This window comes from Cuculus canorus, chromosome 5 (assembly GCF_017976375.1).
Source record: "Cuculus canorus isolate bCucCan1 chromosome 5, bCucCan1.pri, whole genome shotgun sequence".
NCBI lineage: Eukaryota > Metazoa > Chordata > Aves > Cuculiformes > Cuculidae > Cuculus > Cuculus canorus.
Window position 1 is genome coordinate 18,395,759 of NC_071405.1, and position 23,550 is coordinate 18,419,308.

The following is a 23,550-nucleotide window of genomic DNA, read 5'->3' on the forward strand; positions in this document are numbered from 1 at the left end:
AGCTTCACCTATGTGAGTGACCTTTGCTGATGATCGGTGTCCAGACATGCATTTGATGACTAGAGTAGGGGAGCTATAAGCATCTTCTCCTCCCACAAAATGTACATCATCTGTGCAGTGTGCAGTCCTATTTGTGCGATATAGTACAGCTCTGTCAGCTGCCTGGTCCCTATGCGCTGCAGTTAGCATTGCAGCTACGGCCAGGATCACATCCCTTCACCCTTGCCTGATGCTGATGTCCTGGAAAACCTGTGGGATACAGAACCTGTTTGAGGCCCTGCTTGTTCCTGGGGGACTTTATTGACCTAGGCATGCAAAGAGCTCATTTGAATACAGAAGTCATTTACAAATTCTTTTGCCTGTGTGCTTGATCCCTTATTATAAGAAATTATACAAACAAAGTTGTACTTTCTGCCAGTATAATGAAATCTGCATTCACAGTTTTGTCATTGTTGATATGGTGATTACAGGAGGTGTTGCCACCCAGCTGATATCTGTGCCATTAAGTCTTAAAGTAAGAGTAGGTCTAAATTCTCTAAGTGATGTATTTATACACAGTGTACCATATGGACCTACAGTAGGATCATTTTTCTTTCCCTGAAGTGTGATGGAGGCAGAAAATCTAACTAAGTAGATTCTTAGAAAGTAAATTTTGCAGGGACTGAATGCAATGCAGTTTTAAGCAGTACAGACCTTACAGTCTCTCTTGTTATTGTAGCATGGGGTTCCTGTAACCCAACTTTTGATAAAATACATTGATCCTGTCTTGCAAATTACCTCAGTTTTTGGTAGTTGGATAATTTCTGATTTAAAATTCCAGGGCTGTGGAGTAATTTCCTGTTGCTTGGATCTTAGCAGTTTCCCAAAAATGTTTACACCTCTGAGTAAAATCTGTACAACAATTCCTAAGTTCTCTGAGCTAGTCAGCTATTGCTGTGGTTAATGACAAATGAATGTGAGAGGAATCTTTAATACAATAGCAGGTAACATAATAAACGCTAGAGGAAAAGAGGTAATGAGGAAAAAGGAGAGATCCTTTTGGCTTATGTCCTTGCACCCCATCATATCTCTGCAAAGGAGATTGTTTAACTGAAATATTTCTGGAATGTCAGCATGCATCCTACATACCTAATTTTCTTTTTAGCGTCTTCCTCAGAAATCTCGTTAGAATTCACAAATGAAACAGGCAACTTTGAGCTACTGCAGCTTGATGTGCTTTTGTTTGGTAAAATACTATTAATCCTCACTGATACTTTGGTTATGTTCCAATAGACTTTGGGAGTAGCTGTTGGGTGGCTATGGCTTTCCCAGTCTTTCACTATTTTTCCCAGCAACTTTAAAATTGATCCCCATTGTAAGATATTAAAACAGTGAGAAACTAATTTCCATGGAGCTTAGTGGATTTTAGACTTTAAGTTTCAAAAGAAACAAGTTGGAGTCCAAAAATCCTCAACTGTTGTCATTCCACCCGGCTCTCTGAAGCTGGGAGAAATTGTAGATAGAAACCATCAGAGCTCTCTCTCCACAGCTGAAATGCCAGTGCACTAACCCCATTGCTACTGCTGCCCTGCCAGCTTCTTGAGCCATGCTGCTTCTTAATGAAATAAGCTATCATGGAAGCATCTAGGTTTTTTTCTTGTCTTATTTTCCTTTTTTTTTTTTTTCCCTTTCTCCCAACAAACCTGCCGTCATTAAGTGCCATCGTAAGAGAGGAAATGGTTTGTTAAAAAGAAAAGCCCTCTTTTTTTTTTTTTTTTTTAAATGAAGAACTCCGTCAGGAGCAGGCTATGATTAATTCACATAATTGAAACAAATTGCAGCTAACTGCAGAAAAGCATCTCCCAGCTGTTGACAGAAGGAAATTGCTGACAGCCTTTTCCTATTCAATGAAGAGGGGAGAGAGAGAGAGAGAGAGAGAGAGAGAGATAAAGGAACCTTGCCCAGCACATGTAAATACGTGGCCCCTGCTTGCAGATGCATATACAAAAGCAGTCATGCAACCAGTGTGTGTGTGTCACCATGCATGTGTGTTTGCATGTACAGACATGTCATGTGCAGGTGCAAACCCAGTATTTGTCCTCATTTCTAACAACTGTACCTCTCTGTTCTTAGGATCCTTCATGTCTGTGGTTGCCTGCTTTGCTGAACATACTGCGTGCTCACATGCAGCATGACAGTAATGTTGATTTAATGAGAACTGCCCTGGAGGCACCGTGTGCTCCGCCAGAGAGAGGAGGCTCCAGTTGTGTATGTGCTTGTACACATGGAGTTTTGCTTTCACATATAAAACAACAGAGACCCTGCCTTCTACAGGGAGCCCTTCCTCTAGCTTGATCTGTAGAAGGCTAAAGTAGGCTCATTTTGGCTTTCAAATGTCTTCCATCACTACCCTGTTCTTCTGTCCCTTTCACCTTTTGTCCTTCATGCTCCTTATCCATAATTAACAGTCTAAAAAGAAAGCACTTAGATGCAAGACATGAGTCTGAAGGTAGGAGAGTCAACTTTGATTGAAACGTGATACAGATGGCTAACGGGCCTACAGCATGGCCTTGCCTTGTTCAGAAAGTTGCTCTGGGGAGGAATTTTATATCCATAGTTCTAACAGTTACTGACTTCTGCTAAGACAATCAGCTAGTGGGTTGCATTGATTGTTTTGTGGTACAGGTTTGTCACGTATGGATCATTCCTAACTGGCAAAGCCATTGAGCTACTCCCATGCAGCCACGTGGTTGTTCCAAAGCAGGTGACCCATTGCACTGAGTGGGTCACAAGAATGCTAGTGAGCAGAAGGCAAAGTTAAGAGATCTCCAGCAGATTGTTAGCAAGACACAGCAAACTGGTTGGCAAAATCTGCTTTGAGAATGATGCTTTAACATTTACTGAACATATTTTCTTGTAGTCATCTGTTGATTTAATAATTTCAGCTTCTGTTGGCCACTATTTACTTAGTTAAAGAGTTTTGTTTAAAGCAGAAGCTTCAACGAGGAGCTATTTCTGAAGTATCTGCCTTTAAAACTGATTGCTATGGTATGATGCCAGATGGTAAAAAAAAAAAAAAAAAAAAAAAAGTAGTTCTGCCTGTTGTGGTTCTGCCCATTGAAATAAAGCTGTGAAGCCTATTTGTAACCATATGCATATTATAAATGTTATTAAAATAAATTGCTTGAACCAGTCCCTAATCTGTTATTCCCCCTCCCTTTGTGCCAGTGAGCACTGTAAACACATCAATATGAAGCAGTTAGCAAACAAACATTCCTTTATCAGAGGTGTATGTTGATCCCGATGTAAGCTTAACAGCTCAGGCAGGCAGATGCAGCAATAGGGAAATGACTGATAAAAAGAGATGTTACAGGTTATGGTCTGTGTTTATGAGTTGGTGATTCACAGAAGATGCAACTAAAGGTATGAAGGAAGGCTGAAGCTGTTGGTGTTTGAAGATCAACCTGGTAGGCAGTGTTTTCATCTTTAGTACTATCCAGGGAGCTTGGGAAGAGTCCCAAAATGCTTTAGTGAAAAAGCTGAATGCTGAAAGGCTTTAAAATGGTGCTGGAAGGGTTGTATCTTACTCCAGCTATTGCCATAATAACGAATCACTCTTAGGCAAACTAGATGTGAATTTAGCTATGCCAAACCAGCCACCTGTGTGCCCTTCTAATTCCAAGGGAAGCCAAGCTAACCTAGCATATTGACATTGAGATGTGAGTTGCCTTGCATTTACTGAAGGGTAAGGCGATGCATATGGGCAGCTACCATGAAGTAGATAATATGATTTATTCTACACACTTGCTTGTTGCACAGAAACATGAGTGTCCAGCCTCTCTGTCGGGGCCACTGCTTGTCATGCAAAAGCCTAGTCTCCCATTGCTGTAATTTCTTTCTGCCCCTTTAAACTCTCCTTACAGCTAAGAAAGATCATATGCCCAGCTGTATTTTAGTCCTCAGTGGTTATGCAATGTTGATGCAGAGCTATACTCAAACGATACAGCCTGCTCTAGAAAGAGCTCTATTTATGTATTTGTTGTAGCAATTTCTCTCTGTTATAGAGGTGAAAAAGCAGGCACAGGTACAGTCTGAAAATTCATATGCCTGCAGGGCTGACTATGCTGCCTGTGTCCTTTGTCACAGCCTATTCCAACTGACGCTTGTATGAGTATCAGAAATTGTAGTTGGTTGATGATTACAATTCCCATCAAGGATCGTTTTTGGCTTTTGGGGACTGGCAGCCTCAGTTCTGCCAAATGAAGCAATTTCAGCACATACTTATAAACCACGCTAGAATCACCTGGTTTGAAAGGTACATTATGGAGTTGCTACAGTTCTTGTAAGAGCCTGAAAATGAGTTATCAATTCACTCCCACTGAGAAACAGAATCTTAGGGGCCAACAAGCTTGTTCTACCATATGCTATGAAATATTAAGGTCAGCACTAAGATTTGTCTGCTGATATCTCTGCCACTTGGGAACTGTATTTTTTAACTATCCTTCCTTGTAGAGGCCATTCAAGGAGATATTGCCGGTGAGGAGGGCACCAACTCTGTCTTATGATTTGTGCATCATGGCACGGTCAAGCCAAGCAGGTTGCAGAAGTTTGAAATCTAGCTACCCGTCTGTAAGACAAAGAAACAGGAAAGCGACACTCCAGAAATGTGTATAAGCAGCAGCAGGAACAACTGTGGTCCTCTGTGGGCTGCAGATGGGGGAACTTAATACTGTAAGTCAGTAGGAAACTGCACAGAAGCTTTTAGTATTGGTATATACTGTTTGCATTATGTTCTCTTGATCCTTTGTCCTTACAGAGTAGTTAAATTCAGCAGTTCTCTTATATTTGATTGTGGTATTGAAGTATAGTTACAAGTAAGAAAATGCTGTGTAAAATTCAGAATAAAATATTTAATGTAGCTTCTTTGTTTTTTTTAAAAATGCACTTGCCTCAGTATAAGGTTAAACCCACATATATATGCATATATAGATAGGTCAATTATACAAATTAATATAATTATATATAATTTCCCCCCTCCTATTTTTCTTAGCTCTGCAGAACCAACACATTTTTTAGAAACTGAGTTATAATTTTTTTCTGACATACGTATTAACAGAATATCTTCTAAAATTATGACATCAAGGCCAAATTCTGCCAACAGTCCTCCTTTAGCAGCCCCAAAGGAGATCATGGCATTATGAAGGTACTAAATTGGCTAGCAGGTATTATTAGCTTTGTCTGCCAAAACTCTGTTGCTAGAGATAGCATGCAAAAAGATCCCAGGTTGCCTGTGACTCCATAAAGTACTGGCAGACCTAACAGTTCTAGTTACAATAACCTCACTCATTCTTACTGGTACTAAGCATATTTGACAAGAAAGCTGCCAAGAGACAAGTAACATGGAGACTTTGGAAGTTACTTTGGCAAAGTCTGTTTTCAGAATTTTCTTGTATATTAAAAACCGGGATCCTTTACACACAGCAAGGGTTTCAATGATCCCTCACCCTGGCCATATGCAAGTATACACAAGCGTTTGCAATGTGTGTCTTGACCAAAACTGCCACCCCTCCTTCCCAAAACCTCTGACCGGCTTTCAGTTCCAAAACAGTGAGACCCCAGTGACAGTGGGTTAATGGAGTTGTTAAAACAACAGCTTGAAGAGGGGCAACACTTCAGTAAAACAGAGGTTGGAAACTATTTATGAAATATACAAGTCCCCCAGTGTTTAGAATAAGAGTCTTTGCTATTTAAACTAAACCAACCCCCAAAACACAAATACACGGAAATCAAGACCCTCCAGGGTGAACTCATCTCCAGGAAAATATCTGCAGCACCTTTTTGGACTGAAAGAGAAACACAGGTTTTCAACCACAGGTATAACACAAGGGCTGTGACACATTTCCTGCAGGGACAGTTGAAAAGCTGTTTTTACAGCAGCTAGACTTTGCTTGTAAGTGTTACAATGACATCAGTTCTGACCTTCTAGCAACAGGCTTAGGAAAAAGTAAAAATAGCATGTACACAGATACCAGCATGATTGCTGTCTTACATCCAACAGTGTACCTTCACTGTTTACCATAAAATGAATCCTAATTTTTATGAGGGCCTGTGGTTTCAGAGTTTGGCTTGTAGTTCTGAAGAAAAGCATTAATTTGGCTGTTGTTTCTTATTTTTGTTTTAGTTGATATCAAATTTTTTTTTAGTTGATATCCAATGTTGATGACTTATACATGGCTTTAATAAGATTGTACTGCCTAGTAGCTTGAACTAATGGAAACAGCTGGACTCATTCTTGCTGCTGTCACATCAAGATGTAAAAGCAATTTCATTGATGATATGAAGTTAGCAATTTTGAATGATCTGATAGAATAGCTGTAATATATTATCCTAAATAACATAGATAATTTCAGTAATTTATGGAAGCAGGTGAGCTGATAGCTGTGCCAGGTCCTGCACTTGAGGCATAACAACACTATGCAGTGCTACAGACTAAGGGAAGAGTGGCTAGAAAGCTGACTGGAGAAGAAGGACCTGAGGGTGTTGATTTATAGGCAAATGAACACAAGCCAGCAGTGTGCCCAGGTGGCCAAGAAGGCCAATGGTATCTTGGCTTGTATCAGAAACGGCGTGACCAGCAGGTCCAGGGAGGTGATTCCGCCCCTGTACTCGGCACTGGTGAGACCACACCTTGAATCCTGTATTCAGTTTTGGGCCCCTCACCACAAGAAGGATGTTGAGGCTCTGGAGCGTGTCCAGAGAAGAGCAATGAAGCTGGTGAAGGGGCTGGAGAACAAGTCTTATGAGGAGCGGCTGAGAGAGCTGGGGTTGTTTAGCCTGGAGAAGAGGAGGCTGAGGGGAGACCTTATTGCTCTCTACATGTATTTATCTGTGCATGAGCCTTGTGTCACTATATATCTCAGAAAGGTATTTCCTGTTCTCTCTGCTTTCTTTTCCTGTTTTATGTGGGCCTTGTTTTTGTACATAGCTTTACTACAGCCAAGATGTAAAGAAGGCATTTAAGTGCGTGCATGACAAAATAAGGTAGAATCAAACCCTTGTGTAACTGCTCTCTGTCTATTTTATGTGCCTCACCCTCTCCCTTCTGTCTGTAGTGCTGTCTGTAACAGTCTAGATTCTTCCTTCAGCTTTATGTTTTAAGCATTGTGTTAATTGTTTGTAGTGTATGCATTTTTCAGCGGCGTGTGGTGGGAAAGGTCAGCTGTCAGAAACAGGCCTGTCCACAACTGATAAGGCATTTGAGAGATTGGATTTGACTCATTAAGCACCTTCCCTATAGACATGGAGTCTGCTCTGCCGCAGAAAAAAAACTAAAGGAGGAAGGGAAAAAGCCCAGGATGAAGTTGGAGCATGCGCCACAAACACTGGCACGCCCTCCCTCTCCTGCTGCATGCAATGCTGGAGCTCAGTAGACTTCCATCACACTTGCATCCTCATGCATTGTGGACATCTATACTTACACCCTGAGACTGCATGCCTTTGCTCCTCCCGTATTTTGCACGTGGTCAGGACACGTTCATTTTCCTTGTGTACTTAACGTGTGTATAAGTTCTTATGTGCATGCACCCTGAGGTTACAAGGGGGAGATGTGCTTCATTCCAGCCCTCATACACACACAGAAAGGTGTACAAGGATGTTAATTCTCCCACATTTCACAGGTGTGTGTACACAGCCTCTACAAGCTGGTTTTGTGTGTTTCTCACCCTCTTTTAAATTTCTTTGCACTAATACCTGCTTCCTTTCATGCTGTAACAAAGGACAAATCTCTTTCTGTGCCTATATTGTGGTTGCTCAGATACATCTTATCTGCCTTAGCTGCCTTTCTATCAAAATATGCTGTGCAACTGTACTGCCTGTACCTGCACATACACGTCCACTGTCCTGGTAAACACACAAATTTGCTGCTGTATAGACACAGCAGAAGCCTAGCCTGTTTCTCATTGCGTACATATGCACTCATTTTTGCCTCTAAATAATTTCAGGCCAAAGCTGCTCTGCCAGCTTGTAACAGTCCTTTGCCTGTGGCTTTGTTTTGAGAAGAACCGTTATGCCCCATATTGGGTTTGGATGCTACTACTTCCATAAATGGTCTTAATGATATCTCACAACGAGTGTAAATTAAGGGCAGTAGTGCTTGGCAGTGTATTTTGATATAATGGCATCCAATAACACCAAAGCTGTGAGGAGCTGACATGACTACAGCCTCAGTGGTAACCAGTCTCAGGTGCTGCTCTGCCCCACTGTCCATCTCTCTTCCATCTCACTTTTGCTTTTCACCTTCCTTTGCATCTCCGCTTTCCCATGAGCATGGCTTTCAATACCCCTCGCTGTTATTGAAAAGGATAATTTTGTGGATCGTTACTGTGCTATTACAGTGATTAGCATTTACTATTTTTCTATTCAAGCTTCATGCTGGCAGGGTGCTCAAAGGGCTTCGTGCTCAACAGCAAGCGTGACGCCTGCTGGAAGGCTGTGGCTAACACAAGCACATGTGCATACACATGCACACCCCTTACAGTCATACCTGTCTGATTCTGTCCTTCCAGACCCTTTCTTTGAGAGCCTCCACCAGTTTTCTAATATAGCAGCCTTCAGCGGAAGCAGGAATTTTTTCTGCTACTGGGCACCTTAGATGTGCTTTTGTTTAGAATGCACTTTTCAACTTTCTTTCACTGCGTTGATGTGTATCGTTTTTGTGAATTCCTGCAGTCAGTCTTATGAGACTCCCACCAATAATCCCCAGTTTTTTTCCCAGGCAGGACCAATCCTATCAGACATGTAGGGAGCTGCTATAGATACCTAATCTTCTTCTCTTTAATGCTATGTCTTTTTACTAAGATCAGAAAGTTTAGGGAAGACCTTGTTTTCATTATTGTGAGGAACAGTAATGCTACAAGTGTGTCTTCTTTTATTATTTGAATATTAATGCCCTTGAACCTACACCCAGTAATAAACAGGTCTAAATACTTAGCATCAGGGTTAGTATTTGCTCTGTGATTTTTGGTTTTTAATAGATTAGAAGAGTAAGGTCACTGCGAAGCTGGGGATTGCAACTAGGATACAGACGGCTGCTGAAGAGCAGTAAATCTCTCTTGGATGGTGAACATAATGTTGCTTGTTGGCATACAGGTTGCTTCAGCTTTTTAAAATGTGTGGTCTGTATAAAATCATGGCACTTGTATTCAACAGAGTACATAAGGTAACAATCTGTATGCTTGCATGCTCCTTTTTACCCTGCTCTTTTGCTGTATACGTTCTACACAGAAAGGCAATCCAGCAGTAAAGATACCTGTATGAGAAGCTGGTGAATATGTTAAATCTTGAGTTTTATGTTCATGGTGCTGTAATATTCTCTCTCTGGCCAGTTTGTACTGTGCTGAACGTTCAGTCTGTAAGGTAATATTTCTGCTGGATGGTGTGTTCAAAGACTGGCATCCTTATGCTTTAAAATGATGCACCAGGAAAGTAAGTAAAGTAGAAGAAATGCAGAGTAAATGAAAACATAAGAAAAAGTAAATACAGCAGCAATGGGAATTGTCCTTGCCCATGCTCAGCAGTGAAGAATCTAGAGGAGTTTTTATACCTAACATATTGTCGTGGTATCTGAGCGCTTGACAAAATCAGTAGCAACACCTTGCCTTTCTTGCACTTTCTGGAGCTGGGAGTGAGAGTAGCAAAACTGTTCAGAGAAATGAAAAGAAAAAAAGCATACTTTGTTCAAGCAAAACAAATTGTGAATTTATATAAATATATTATTTTTTCAGGCAAATTATTTTTTAAAAATGGATTTATTCAGCATCATTGAATTTAAAATAAAGATGTTTCATGCTTTTCTTTTAAAACGGAGCTGAACTTTTTAAAGAAATGTATTTTTGGAAAGCGTAAAACAAAATCATTAAATTTCATTTTTGGTTAAGCAATATACTACCACAGGATTTTTTTTTCCCTTTGGCCTGTTGATCAAAATATAAATAATACGTATGGCTCTAAGTATGTAGTGCCACAGTCAGACAGATTCTTGGGAGTTTATTGTTTCTTTGCAAATGGCAGACAGTTCAACATCATGCACTGATACCAGAGCAGTTGTCTGTTCTTAGCAACATATCACCTGCTGTGATATTCCTTCTTTCTTTGGGTTAAAGATCCAGGCACTGTCATGCTTGTTCCCTACCTTTGCTCGCAGTCGTTGCTATGCAGTGGCCCAAATTCATTGGGAGAGCTAAGTAATTTTGCAGGGGTTGTTCTGGACCTCTTTAGGCATGTTTTGCCATCCAGGGTGTCACTGCCTCCTTTGTGTTGGAGACAGCCCAAAGAGCATTGTCCAAGGAAGGAGGCAGCAGCAAGTGGAGATGGAATCTGTGGCTCTGGAGCTCTCACGCTGTATCTTTAGAGAAAGCGTTTCTTTCTCCGGTTTTTATTAAGAGCTTTGGAGCTCAAGGATGTAACAGAGTAGTCTGGTTTGACAAGAAGATGTACTTTTAGTGTATTGCCAAATCTCCATGATCTTTTCTGGGCTTAAATTGGAGGACTTTTTAACAAATGTGTACCTTTAGACTTGAAGTGTGATGTCTAAAGCAGCATATGATGGAGGAGAGGACATGATTCGTGCTAGGCACTTGGCATTCTCTGGCGTAACATAAGGCTTCCTTTGCTTTTACTGGTGAGATGGAAGAGCTTTTTGGGCAAGATCAGAGGTACTACAACATGTGCAAAATTTAAGTTCAGCAAGGAAAGAGCACTGACTGCTGAGTGCATCTCACTATTGCTTTGGGCTCCTAAGCTAACATTGTTCTTCACATCTCTTAAATGTGTTGTCCTCCATTGATTCTTACCTACAGTTTTTGATGTTACCATCTCTCCTTCCAAGTTACACAATATGTAGATATGAAAAATGAGAATGAGAGGCCTGAGGAATCAATAAATGACACTATTTCTGGAAAATATTACTCAGAATAATTTAAAGCTAGCAAGCATTTGGGAAACTAATCTTTTTACTGTGTGACTCCAGCTCAAGACTTAATCTTCCCCATTATAAACCATTTCTATGATTTTACAGGCAGTATTTTTTTCAACAGCAAAAATTCTTTTTCTTCTGAAAATTTATTACCACAATTTCCTTGAACTTAGAGGTAATGTTCTTTTTATAAAGTTTTATAAATGCAATCAGTTCAGTCATCTCATTATTTCATTCAGATAGCTTAGATACTCTTACATTACAGTTGTGAAGTATGAATGCAGCATACAGTAAGACTCCTGAAGCTTCCACGTATCAGTACAACTGTTGGTGATGCTTAGAAGATGCTTCATGCATACAGTAATTTTTTGCACCCTATTTCTTATCTGTCGAAATAATTAAACAAGCTCTGTAAGACTTTTCAAACTAATATCTGCTTTTGACTATTGAGAGTGCAGGAATGTGTATGTGAGGGAAAGAGCATGGGACCTCACAAGAGGGTTTGATTAATGTTATCACTGATTTGACCAGGTGGTATGAAGACTGAGACTAGAAAAAACAGAACTATTTGGATGTATTATTTTTCCTACCTACAGTCTAGAAAGGAGGAGTTTAACAAAAGGGTCTGGACAATGTAATGAAGGGTGCAGTAATCTGCTGTTTAGTTAGATCAGAGTCCATCACTCTCTCTTTAAAATAAGAGCCTGATTGTTACTGAACTATCCAGCTTTGTTTTAATAATGTGAATCTGAGTGATCTGCTTTGACTGCTTCTGAGAGTTTTCATTAGTGTTTCAGGATTCAGACACTGGACGACTCTTTTGGAGAGTGTTGGAAATAGTTCACCTTTTTTGTCCTTCAGAGTTATTGGCTGACTTATTTTCTGTGACATTTGATGTACAGTTTCTCCTCCCATAACCTCCCAGGGAACATCAGATACATGTGAAAGTAACTCATGGAACATAAATTGTTCATTGTTCTATAATGCGTTTGAGGATCATAGCTATTCTAGGTGACTCCCAGGACAACCTTTCTGCCCAGAACAGAATTACATCCTAGCAGAGTTTGTGTGGATTTGCCCAGACTGGGATTCTGCCCAGTACCACAGGGGGTGATGCCTTAATCTCTCATGGCTCATCATCTAGAACAGCTTCTAAATCTGTTTTCCCCTTAGTTCACATGGTTCACATATAGATTTTATTCTTCCCTGACTTCACTGTGACTGAGTTAAAAAGATTTCTCAGTTGGAATTTTAAAACTTTGTCTGTTCTTTATGGTGTAAAAACTAGTACAAAAAGCGGTACAAATATATGTGTGCTGACACTAAGATATTTAGCCATGTCTATACCTAGGTCTACAGTCACAAAGGCGGAATACCTTTTCATTTCAGCAGTACAGGAAGACTGCCACAAAATTTCTTCCCAGAAACACCTACTTCAATTGTACTTGCTAGGATCATGATCTTAGCCAGTCATGCCATCAGAAATAAATTAGATAGATTCCTTTTGTTAAATGTTATGCTGCTGAAAGCATAGCTGATGCCCAAATGCAGCAAGTTCATAGCCACTGCTTACCGTAGCTCTATTGTCCTCCGGTGAGAAAGGACTATCATTTGAGCAGAAGGACTAACTCCAATAGTGAAACCTGCTGTTTTCACCTCCTCGCACTTAGGCTTTCTGCATAGCTGTATTTTATAACACAGTGTTATACAATTATTGCACCAACTTAATTATCTGTCCACAATACCTTTTGAATACATTGATATTTTTGTCTGTGGCCTGGATTGATGGAGAGGTTAGTGGGTTTGTTGTTTTTTTTCTGCCATGGTGGATGACCATTCTCTGTTTTAATAATAATAGTACTGTGGTTAGTGGCCAAATTTGGAAGCCTTTTTTTTCCTTAAGACAACTTCCATACCTGTAGGATTTTCCTAAGTTACAGAGAAGTGTTAAAGAGTAGGGAGAGGAAGTTCCTGTAAATAGCGTTTTGCTTGTTGAACTCTGTTTGACAGAAGGTCAAAGGAGTACCCATCTGTTCTGCTGCCTCCATCATTATAACACTCAGCTTTGGCAGAAATGCCTGATGTTTGACAGTATTAGACCATTCCTAGATTATCATACGGCACCAGCTCTGCTGTGCAAAGCAGAGAAACCCACTCAGATAAGGTAAGTCTCAGAGAACACTGGAGTGTTTAATAATTCTGAAGTAGTGTAGAGAGTTTGCTTTTCTCACTGAAGAAGACGTGCTCCAGTGTTGGCTGTAAACCAGACCCCAGTGAGACAGGGATTCAGAGCACACCTGTAATGCAGTGGGTTTTGACAGAAGGTTATTATGTGAGCCAGCTGGCTCTAATTTTTAAGAGAACTACTTGAAGTTTTGTTCAGGTGACTTCAGGGAAGTCGCTCTTTATTTTATATTTTTCTAAGTATTTGCTAATCATGTCTGAGGCCAGAAATCCTAACTGTGACATGAGATGCTGCTTTTGTTGGGTATTAAACTTCCTATTCTTGAACAGAATCAGCGCTTCTAGGATTTCCTGTTTTCAGCTTCATAGACATGAAGTAAATATTTTGAGGCATCATCCAAAACTTTGAAGGCTCCTCTGCTCCATGCTCTTTTCTATGTTGACTTCCTGTCAAGACTGAAAAAAAAAATAGGAGGTTGATTTTTCTCCACGAATGTATGAGAACCTGTGGAATGAGCCAAGGACTGGGAGTTAGGAGCCCCTGATCTCATATGCTTCCTCTACTATTGATTTTCTTGGTGACTATGAGTAAATCCATTAAAATCATTGTACGTTTGTTTCCTTACACATAAATCAACATTAAAAAGTTTCTCTAGCACCTAGTGGTGGTGTGAATTCTGAATATTTGGGTCTTCCTTTGTAGGAAAAGCTTCGACAGGAACACATAGCAACAGCTTGGCACATAAAAACTGAAGTTAAAATTACTATCTGGCTTTCCTGAATGGGCAGTATAACCATATACAATATGGGAAGATCCCAGAACTCTACCTGGCCTGGGAATCAGAGACTCAGCATGCTGTGGAGTTTTCTGCAGGGATGAGAAAAGCTGGGATCTTGGCTCATGTAGTTGTTTGCCATGCTTTTGTTTCTGTTCTTCCTATCAGTCTGCGTATGAACTGATAGCCTGTTTGGGGTTTTGAGCAGGTGTAGACTTGAGATCTGTAAAATAAGCTTTGCAGTGTGGTGATGATGGTAAGTGTTTAATGTGCTAGCTGTGCCTCCTAGTGATTAGTCAGAAAGGCACTTCTGAAAGTGGAGAGATGGCTCTGTTCAAGTAAAAGGTCTGTGGTGATCAGTTTGAAGATCTTGACTTTCACTTCTACTCTGGGATTTTTGTAAGACTTTGAATATACCAAGGCTTAACTCTGTAAAGTTTTATACATTTCAGATCTCTGCAAATCCCAGCTGTTGCAGAGAAGTTAGTTGTATCTTATCAAATAAATAATGGGTTTAGATTAATATGAACCAGTGAAATGGAAGTTCTAGTTGCTTAACATGTGCTAAGTAATATGCTTTCTAGTTTCTGATTTTTTAAATCTATCTGTTAACTGAATTAAAAATTAAATCTTGCAAATCATGTATACATTAAGAGCTTCCAAACATATTCTAAATGCTGTTGTGAGTAAGCTCTATTTTATCCAGTTGTATTGTCATGATTGAACATCACTGAAGTTAATATCACTTGTGTAGACATGGTTTTGCATCCCAGCAAAATCAGAGTTTGAGCTATTTCTCCATGTAGTGTAAACCAAAGATTCTTGATGACTTTGAGTCGGGCCTAAAGTTTAGCTATTTTAGATTAGTTGCATTGCTATGCAGAGCCTCCTTGGTACTCTACCACTGTTTAAAGAATACAGAAGCCATAAATATCACAATGCAGTTTGTGGAGCCTTCAGAAATGTACAACACAAGAGTCATGATCTAACAAATAACAAGTGGGTCACTACTCTCCGCTTTTCCAGATGTCACCAGACTGTTCATGAAAGCATATGGAAATACTGTGATACCTGCAGCTTGTTCAGGGTTTTTTATCTTCTAACTCTCATGTTATGGAGAGGACCTCTATCTATTTTTCCTCTCCATACACTCTAGTGATTCTCATGTGCTTTATGGTTGTAGATATCACACATCAGTGTCCTAACAAGCAGGCCAGCACGGAAAGGCTGTGCTTAGTAAAAATCCTTTCATGTGGACTGACACAGGCTACAGTCTTGTAGCTTGGAAGAACAGTCAAGGTTTTTGGTGCCTGGAGCTTAATTTTTACAGTAAAACCTTTAATGAGACTGATAAACCAATCATCCACATGGCCACTAAGCTGTTTAGGAATTAGTGGTTTAGATAATAGAGTTTTAGAGAGTATGTTGAGTTTAGGAGTTGTGCTTATGAGACATGGGATGGACAGGCATGAATTTAGATTGGCTGGTGAACCCAGGGGATATTTTAGTATGTGGTGGTCTGAAAATTTCAATGTCTACCCAGAGCAGCCACAGAAGGAAGAAAAAACACTGTATAACAACGTGTGAGAGAGAAACAGGTAACATTCTCTCAAGAACAGGAAGGATACAGAGATGGATCAAGTCAAGAATCCGATCTGTGACAAAGGTCAGCAGCAGATAACTGAAAGAAACTGGCAGATAATGTAGTTGCACACAGCAGTGGGTTGATAACACTTTATATTAAAACTAGTGGTATGAGTAAGAGTAGTATCTCTCTGAATTTTCTCTGCTCTGTTTTGATGAGCGTGCAATGGTTGCCTTAAATTACAGTTTAGATTTCTAATCTACTCTTTGCCTTCTCCTTTATACTGAGCAGACCAGTGAGATTTAGTCTAAGTAGTTGAGAAAGTATAAACGAGCCCTATTAATATGCCTTGTACTAAGTGGACAATCAACCCTCTGTGCCCCCCTTCCCAAAGATGAAAGATGTGTATTCAGTGCTTCACACATCCATGGCTGTAGGAAAATGGTTCAGTCATAACAATTGTGTTTGACTCCTGCCCTCAGATGCTGGCTATTTGATTGGAATTACCTGCAGGTACATAGAGCATATGTCCAATGTGATTGTTACACGTTTCCTTCCAATAGATCAGGAGTGACTAGGCAGGGAAATTATCATCATGGAAAGGGTTGTTAAGCGCTCAGTGCTGACTTTCAGAACTGCAATCAATATCAGACCTCTGTGCTTAGGCTGGTTCAACATTGACATGAGCACATGCACTCCTTGGTGATAGTTAAATGTGGTGGCCACAAACCAGAAAATGAGATTTTTTTCTACGTTCCAGCTGTGTCTGTTGCCTCTCATCCTTCTTTTGCAAACCTCTGAGAAGAATCTGGCCCTGCCCTTGCATTAAGTAGTCACAGAGAGCAGTGAGTTATGTCTTCTTGAGTTCCCTTGACTTGTCTCTTCTTGAGGCAGAACAAACCTAACTCTCAGTGTCTCCACACACATCACCTACTCCATCACCTTGGTAGCACTTTCTGGATTCACTGTAGTATGTTGAAGCTATTTTGATACAGGGGATCTCAATACTGGACAGAGTACTCCAGATGTGATCTCAGAAGTGTCCCTAAGGGGAAGAACAGCTACCTTTGGCCTGCTGGCTGCATTCTTGCCAATACAGCCCAGCATGTGGCTAGCCTTTGCTGCAACGGCAGGCACTGCTGACTGGTGCTCAACTTGTCTGCTGAGACCCCACAGGTCTTATTCTGCAAAGCTGCTTTTGAGCCAGTTTGTACTGTTACATACAGTAATTTGTCTTACTGTTTGCTTGTAGGGGTATATAGATGCACAGCATGCTAACATAAGCACACACGTTACTGCTGCCTTTGAAGTGCCAGATTTTTTAATGAGTTCATTCTGTAGTATCCTCAATTGAGACTGCAAAATTCTCTGCTTATAGCAGACTTATCACTTGAGGATGATGCATGTCCATGTTGCACCACTGTGCTGTTTTGTCGCCACTGCTTCAGGCTGTGAGGGCACAGATTTTACTATGTAGTTATTTTAAAAGAATGGCTATAACAAGTATTTTCCCTTCAGTCTTGTCTAAACTCTGGCTAATCTGCATTAGGATTACTAAATGAGATAAAATGAAGCTGAAAAATGCTATTAATGTTAGTGGCAATTGCACCAGCATTTCTTATGCAGTGGATTGTAAGCAGTGATAGCTTGACTGCTTGTACCATCTTGTTATTCAGGCTCAGACTTGCTTTCGCAGCTGGGAGTCAGAAAGGTGCTGTGATACAGAGTGGGGGAATGGGCTACAGGCAGTTCTCCTGCAAGGTTTACCATCACTGTCCTGCATTTCTTCCACTGGGCAAAACTAGGGTACGTAGCTGGCTTGAATTATGTAAGTGCAGTAGGGCAGCAGGGCTGTCTCTGAGTGACTCTGGAAGCCTATGTTCTGGGAAGCAGATTACCAGGTCCCATGAAGGATTTTTTTGGTATTCAAATACCGCCTACAGTTGCTAAGAAATTAGCTCAGTGCTTTTCCCTACTCTAGATAAAAGAATTTTTTTTTTCATGAAGAAATATTTCATGTCGTGTGCTGTGAATAAATCCCCTATGCTTACTTTTGCTGTATGAAAGGATATGCTTCTCTAGTTCAGATTTTCTGGATAAGATGATCAAACAGGCAAATATTCTGAGATGTGTTTGGTAAACATTGTTAGTTACGGTTGTGGACGAAGTGTTTTATGGGAACTTCTCTCATGCTCTCGGAGAAGGAAACTATAGGACACTTCATGTGACTCTGCTGTCTGTTGGTTTCTTGTTCGCTTGAAAGAAAGGGACAGCTCTGTCAGGATTATATTCTGATGCCTGTCTTAGATTGCCTGGCAGATGGGTCAAGTTAAGTTCAGATGACATTAGTGATGAACCGAAGTATTAATCTTTGGGAACCGTTGGTTTCTTTTGGAACAACGCATACATGATGGTCATGTTGTGAATAGTTGAGTTTTCCATTATTCTTCCAAAACGGATGTGAAGTGTCTTATAGCAGTATCTTTAAATGTACTTTTCTTTCTGGGCTCCACTGTGCAGTTTTGAGTGGTCCCTATGACGACGGTGCTGCTGTGAAACTGAAAGCACAGTGCTGAAATTCTTCAGTACCAAGGATCGTGCTGTTAATTTTCTTGATACCCCTACTGCAAGAGGAGCTGTACAGTCATTATTAGCAAGCCATGATATAAAGCTATATGGAACACTTAACAGCGCTCTGTGTTTTTTTTCAGGAATTTCATTACAATTTTAAATCTCTTCTTGGCTGACTGCTGAATAGTTCTGTTTTCCTTTTTTTCCAGCACGAGATGAGAACATGGCCACTTTCCGTGGTTCTGAATACCTTTGCTATGACCTGTCGCAAAACCCCATCCAGAGCAGCAGCGATGAGATCACTCTTTCCTTCAAGACATGGCAGCGCAACGGGCTTATTCTGCACACCGGCAAGTCAGCAGATTATGTCAACCTGGCCCTGAAAGATGGTGCGGTCTCGTTGGTCATTAACCTGGGGTCTGGGGCCTTTGAGGCCATTGTGGAGCCAGTCAATGGCAAGTTCAATGACAACGCATGGCATGACGTTAAGGTGACACGCAACCTGCGGCAGGTAATGGTGAAGGAGAGCAAATGCTGGGGAAACTTTTGTTCTGTTTTATTGGAATGGGCAGATGGGAGAGAGTAATGGAGGAATGGGGATGGTCAGTGGAATTGCTAGAGTTTCTCCACCTTTTCTGGATCTTGGTATCTAAAGGACAGTGAAAAAACATTAGTTGATGTGACTTTATCCCTCTTGCAATATCTTCATTTCTGCTTTATTAATTTTATGATCTTTCCAGTTTAATTTAATAATAAAAACATATGACATAACTTTACTTTCATCTCCCTTTTCCTTTTCTCTTTTTCTGTTCTCTCTTTTTAATTTTATGATTTCCTTAATTATAATTCAATCTTATCAGTAATATTCTTGTTGCATTTAATTACTGTGGGAACAGAGTCTTTTTCCAACAGCCAGCACTCTACATCTCTTTCCCTTTTCTTTGAGTTTTGTTAATTGGTTTAACCATTGCCATGATGTCATAATTCTAATTCTGGAAGTCTTTTGTTTTCCTTTGTTTTTAATTTTCTTTTGTGCGTGTATGTGAGCGTGCAGGTATGCAGGATGGTGGGTACGTGTGTAATTCTTTAAACTTTATAGCTTTGGAATTAATTGGCTGGAGTCTTTCTGAGTCTTCTTGTTTCTCTGTTCTTTTCTTCTTTTTGATTTTCCCCTCCTTCTTTCTGTAATGAGATTCTACTTTATTTCTTGTGTCTCTGCCTTTGAGACTCTTCTGTTGGCTGTGAGGACTGGAAAAGTGGAAGGATCAAAAAAGCCAAGCAAACCCAGACCAATCCAGCACCCAACAATTCCACTTTGGAAAAGTTTTTTCTGATTTTACCACTGTAATTTTGCACATCTGCATGCTGCTTTTCTAAGCAGACAACTCTATCAGGTGATGTATTTGGTAATAGATTAGTTGTAAAATCCGGAAGACTTCCTCATCCATAAATGGTTAAGATTAAATAACCTTGCTCTGAAAGCTGGTGAATATATCAATTCACTAAGACCCATCCATTGCATGATAAATGAGGCTTACACTGTGAATAGGAGTTATTTGGTATCTTTTGAGTTTTTGGAGGCAGCAGAAATAGCTTGTAAACTAAAATTTTAAAATCAATTTGTCAAAACAATATGATCTCTTTATTTGCTTGTTAATGTGACTATTAACACAAGCATTAATAGTTTTGTTTGAGTTTATACAACGTTATTTGCTGACAAAACAGCTTTTGTGGTAGTATTTTACAGTAGCTAAAATATATCTGTTAGTTTAGGATAATCAGTGCCAGGTATCTGAAACAATCTCTATTAGTAGATGTCAGTTTGTGATTTATTTGTTATGGAGATTTCACATCTTTCTTTTGAATATTTGTGTTTAGGCCTGAAGATATTTATTTGTGTTGCCTTTATGAATTCCTATGTTTCTGCATGCTTAGGGTGTCTGGGTCTTTGACAGCAAATATGTCATTGAACTTTCATGAGACCAAAGAGTTCTTACAGTAATGTAAGACTGTGTTCACTAGTTTATATGCAGAAGACAATTGAATTTCTTATGCAGTGGATGAGTCTTAATGATCCTATTTCATTCAAATGTTCTCATCAGTCCAAGAGAGGAATATACACCAACTGGTTGAGGTTTGTCTGTCTGGAAGGGTCAGAATATATCGCTTTATTTGATGCATTTTTTTTTTGATAGTCTCAGAATGGCTGGTGTGTGAATATCTCAGTATAGCTTACTTGTCATTTTAGTTAATCATACTTTTAATTTTCACTAGAAATTGGTTTTCAGTGGGAAAATGTGCCTGAAGCAAAATGTGTCCTTGCTTCATGTCAGGTTTGGTTTGGATCTTGAAGAAGCAGAAAGTGAGAAAGGGTCACAGCTGAAACTGTGGATGGGAAGTTTTTATTTCCTAGTCTTTTAGCAAGTGATTTGTTTATTTTAAATGGAAATATGGCTATGCCTCTTCATCTTTGACTAAGCCAGGACAGTGCTTGGGTGATTATTAGAATGCAGGTGAGTCCCTTGCTAATTCAGCAGCACCACAAATTTTTAATCCTCCTGATCCATTCATTATGGATGTTTTCATGTGATCTTGAATTCCTAAAGGGTCCAGCTAAGCGTGGTAAGAATGAGGATGTTTTAAGAAAGGCCAGTCTTAGAATCAAATTAAAAATAAGTAACAGAGGTGATTTGAGGTCCAATTCAATAAATAGGCATGACAGAATGCAGTCCAACCAATAAATAGCAGTAAGTGTGGAATTTTTTTTATCATCTTTTTCCTGGATACTTTCATTTTAGCTCCGATCAAGTTTGGTCTGAAAATTAAGACATTGACCCAGAACCATTTACAGAAATTTGAACTGATGAGGCCATGAGGAGATGCAGTCCCACTAGTCCTGAAGTCTGTCACCCAAAAATGATTGTAAGCTTAGCCACCCACAGTTTTCAATAAGGAGTAACCTTGAGTGCTGCAGCCTTCCTGGTAGATAATGTGTATTCTTATTTTAATTGATATTACTAGGGATAAAGAAATCTTAAGCCCCTTCAGCCTTCAGGATAAAGAGTTTGAAAACTTGAATGACTGATAACTAATAATGACTGTGGACATTTTTCAGGACACAGCTAAGAAAGTTCAGTCTATATCTTGACTTCATAAATTCTTCATTTAACAAAATAAAAAAAGATAAGGATACCATTCTAAATAAAGCACAGGGTTAAGGAGTTTTTGTTTTTCTCCATTCAGGCAGCAGCTTGCAGCAACTTACATCTTGTATTTTTTATTTTATTTTTTTTTTCTGTATGTGTGCATAATAGAGAGTTTTTCTATCTGTAAAATACTTATTTTTCAGGCAGGCTATGAACCTGTGAAGGCCTTTGATACCTTCATATGGAAGATGTAATAAAGGACAAATATTATTAATAATTTATAAAATGATACATTTTGTTCTTTATTGCATCCAATATAATTTTGTAAATCCTCAATAATTTTGTATCTACTCTGCATCTTTCCTGACATGAATCATCCTCTAAACTTGCAGCATAATATAGGTCAGTTGGAAATGTTGTTTCCAGCTGTGCCCATGTTTCCTCAAAAAAACCCAACCAAACCCCCAAAGCAAATAAATAAATAAGTAAACCAACAAAAAACATTCCACCTGAATATCGAGACTTTATAAGGAAATCAATACCCCCTGCCCCCCTACCCCCCCGTAACTGGTTGAAAACTTTGCACTGGAGATAAATATATTTCTCATTAAAATGAGAAAAAAAATGTTGTTTTTTTTAAAAAAAAAAAACAACAAAACCTGAACTTTTAGAAATTCCAATATGATCCAAAGCTAAAAAAATTCCAGGTAAGTGGGCCATTGGGAGCTACAGGATGCCCCCTAGTCTCTTCCTCTGCTCTTTTTGGGGCAGGAGAAGGTAGAGGAGGATTTGCATAACTTTTTGGCTCTTCCTAGAATTAGAACAGAACTTTAAATAGCTGGACTCTTGCCCAGTACTTTTTGGAATTGTTATATGTTTTCTAGCTAAGCTAGAAGAGTACTAAGTGCTTCTTTTTTTTTTGTAGATCAAATGACTTATCACAGAAGTTAATCTCCTTAGAGACGAATGAAGAGAAACCCACAGATTCCCTTGAGTAGTGATTGTTAATGTAAAAGCAAATCTCCTTGTTTATTTATCTTATTATTTCAGTTGAAACTAAGCCGTCTTTATGCCTTGTGAGAAACCTTTACTAGAAATAGGATCATGGGCTTTTAAAGCATGTTGAAAGCAGTGTGGTCTGGTAGGAGGAGGAGGAGAAAGAGTGGAGGAGACTGAAGGTTAAGGCTCCCATGCTTGTCCTTAGGTCTGCTGCTGACACTCCTATCTATTTTCCCTCTGTGCTGCCTTCCTTGTTTGTAAAAATGATTTTATCCACAACATTCACAGAGAAAGACTTCCTTGATGGGGAATTCAGAGGAGTTTGCACTCTTTATTCACAAGTACAGAATATTATTGTTTTATTCTCGTAGACAAATAAAATAGACCCGAGGCATTATGCCCAATGCAACAAAGGTTTCACAAACTTATTGCCTTATCAGTGCACAACTCTGAAATTTGCAGGCAGTTTGTCTTTGCACAGGGCAGCATAGATCTTGTTTGTGTAATTTAGGAAGGTTCTTGCCAACGTCAGTCACAATGCAACAAAGACTTGAAGCCTCCACAGGTTGTACTTCCCCATTAAAACTGAAGCTAGTCACCATCCAGAATCTGCTATAAAGATCTTGAGTTTCTCAGCTGCAAAGAAGCAAACAAGAAACAGTGTGTAGATTCAAATAGTTGGCACGTTCATGCCTTGGGAGGGATTAACAAAGCATCTCCAAAGCTCTGCTAAAACCAGCTAAGTGAACTGACTGCTTAATTCTTCTAACTCCTCCATAATATACATGCAGTATAACAGGAGAGATACTAAATCTTGTCAGTCTTCTGCATTGATGCAAGCAACACAATTGTTTCTACACAATTTCTTGACACATTTCCCCCTACAGTAGATGTTCAACTTCTATACTTTTGGATGACATAGCTGAGCTACAGGCAAACAGCCAAGCACAAGCATTTTTGTTTGCTTCTCCTGAAAGTCACAAACTCATCTGCTGTAAAGAAACCTGCAGATGGGGACACTTGGAAGGAGGTCTCAGAGTCTTGGACTCATCTTCATCTACATCCTCCAGCCAAAGGAAATATTGGCCTGCTTGTGATATTCTACAATACTTGAGGGTAGTGAGGCTTGGAAGCGGAGCAGGAGTGTAGAGATAATGGTGGGCGGAAGAAGGGAGCTGTGGTTGGGTTTGTACTAAAGGAGCAAACTGTGTACTGTGTGTGTGCATTTCTGAGGGTGAGGTTCTTTTTTTGGGGAATCACGTTGATGGACACGTGAAGAGTAAGTATTGCACTGTTTTGATTTTGATTCAGTCCTGGATAATGTATTTGGGGATTGAA

At 39.7% G+C, this 23,550-nt stretch overlaps 1 protein-coding gene across 30 annotated transcripts in view; it reads left to right on the plus strand.

Moving 5' to 3' along the window:
• NRXN3 (neurexin 3) overlaps nucleotides 1-23,550 on the plus strand; it is a 998,348-nt gene that overhangs the window by 244,825 nt on the left and 729,973 nt on the right. For all 30 annotated transcript variants that reach the window (XR_008449915.1, XR_008449916.1, XM_054066539.1 and 27 more), the window contains 1 exon segment: nucleotides 18,277-18,578. Coding sequence is in view for 28 of the 30 variants with exons in the window: in XM_054066539.1 (XP_053922514.1) it covers nucleotides 18,277-18,578 (302 nt within the window). In the remaining 2 variants the exon portion in view is untranslated.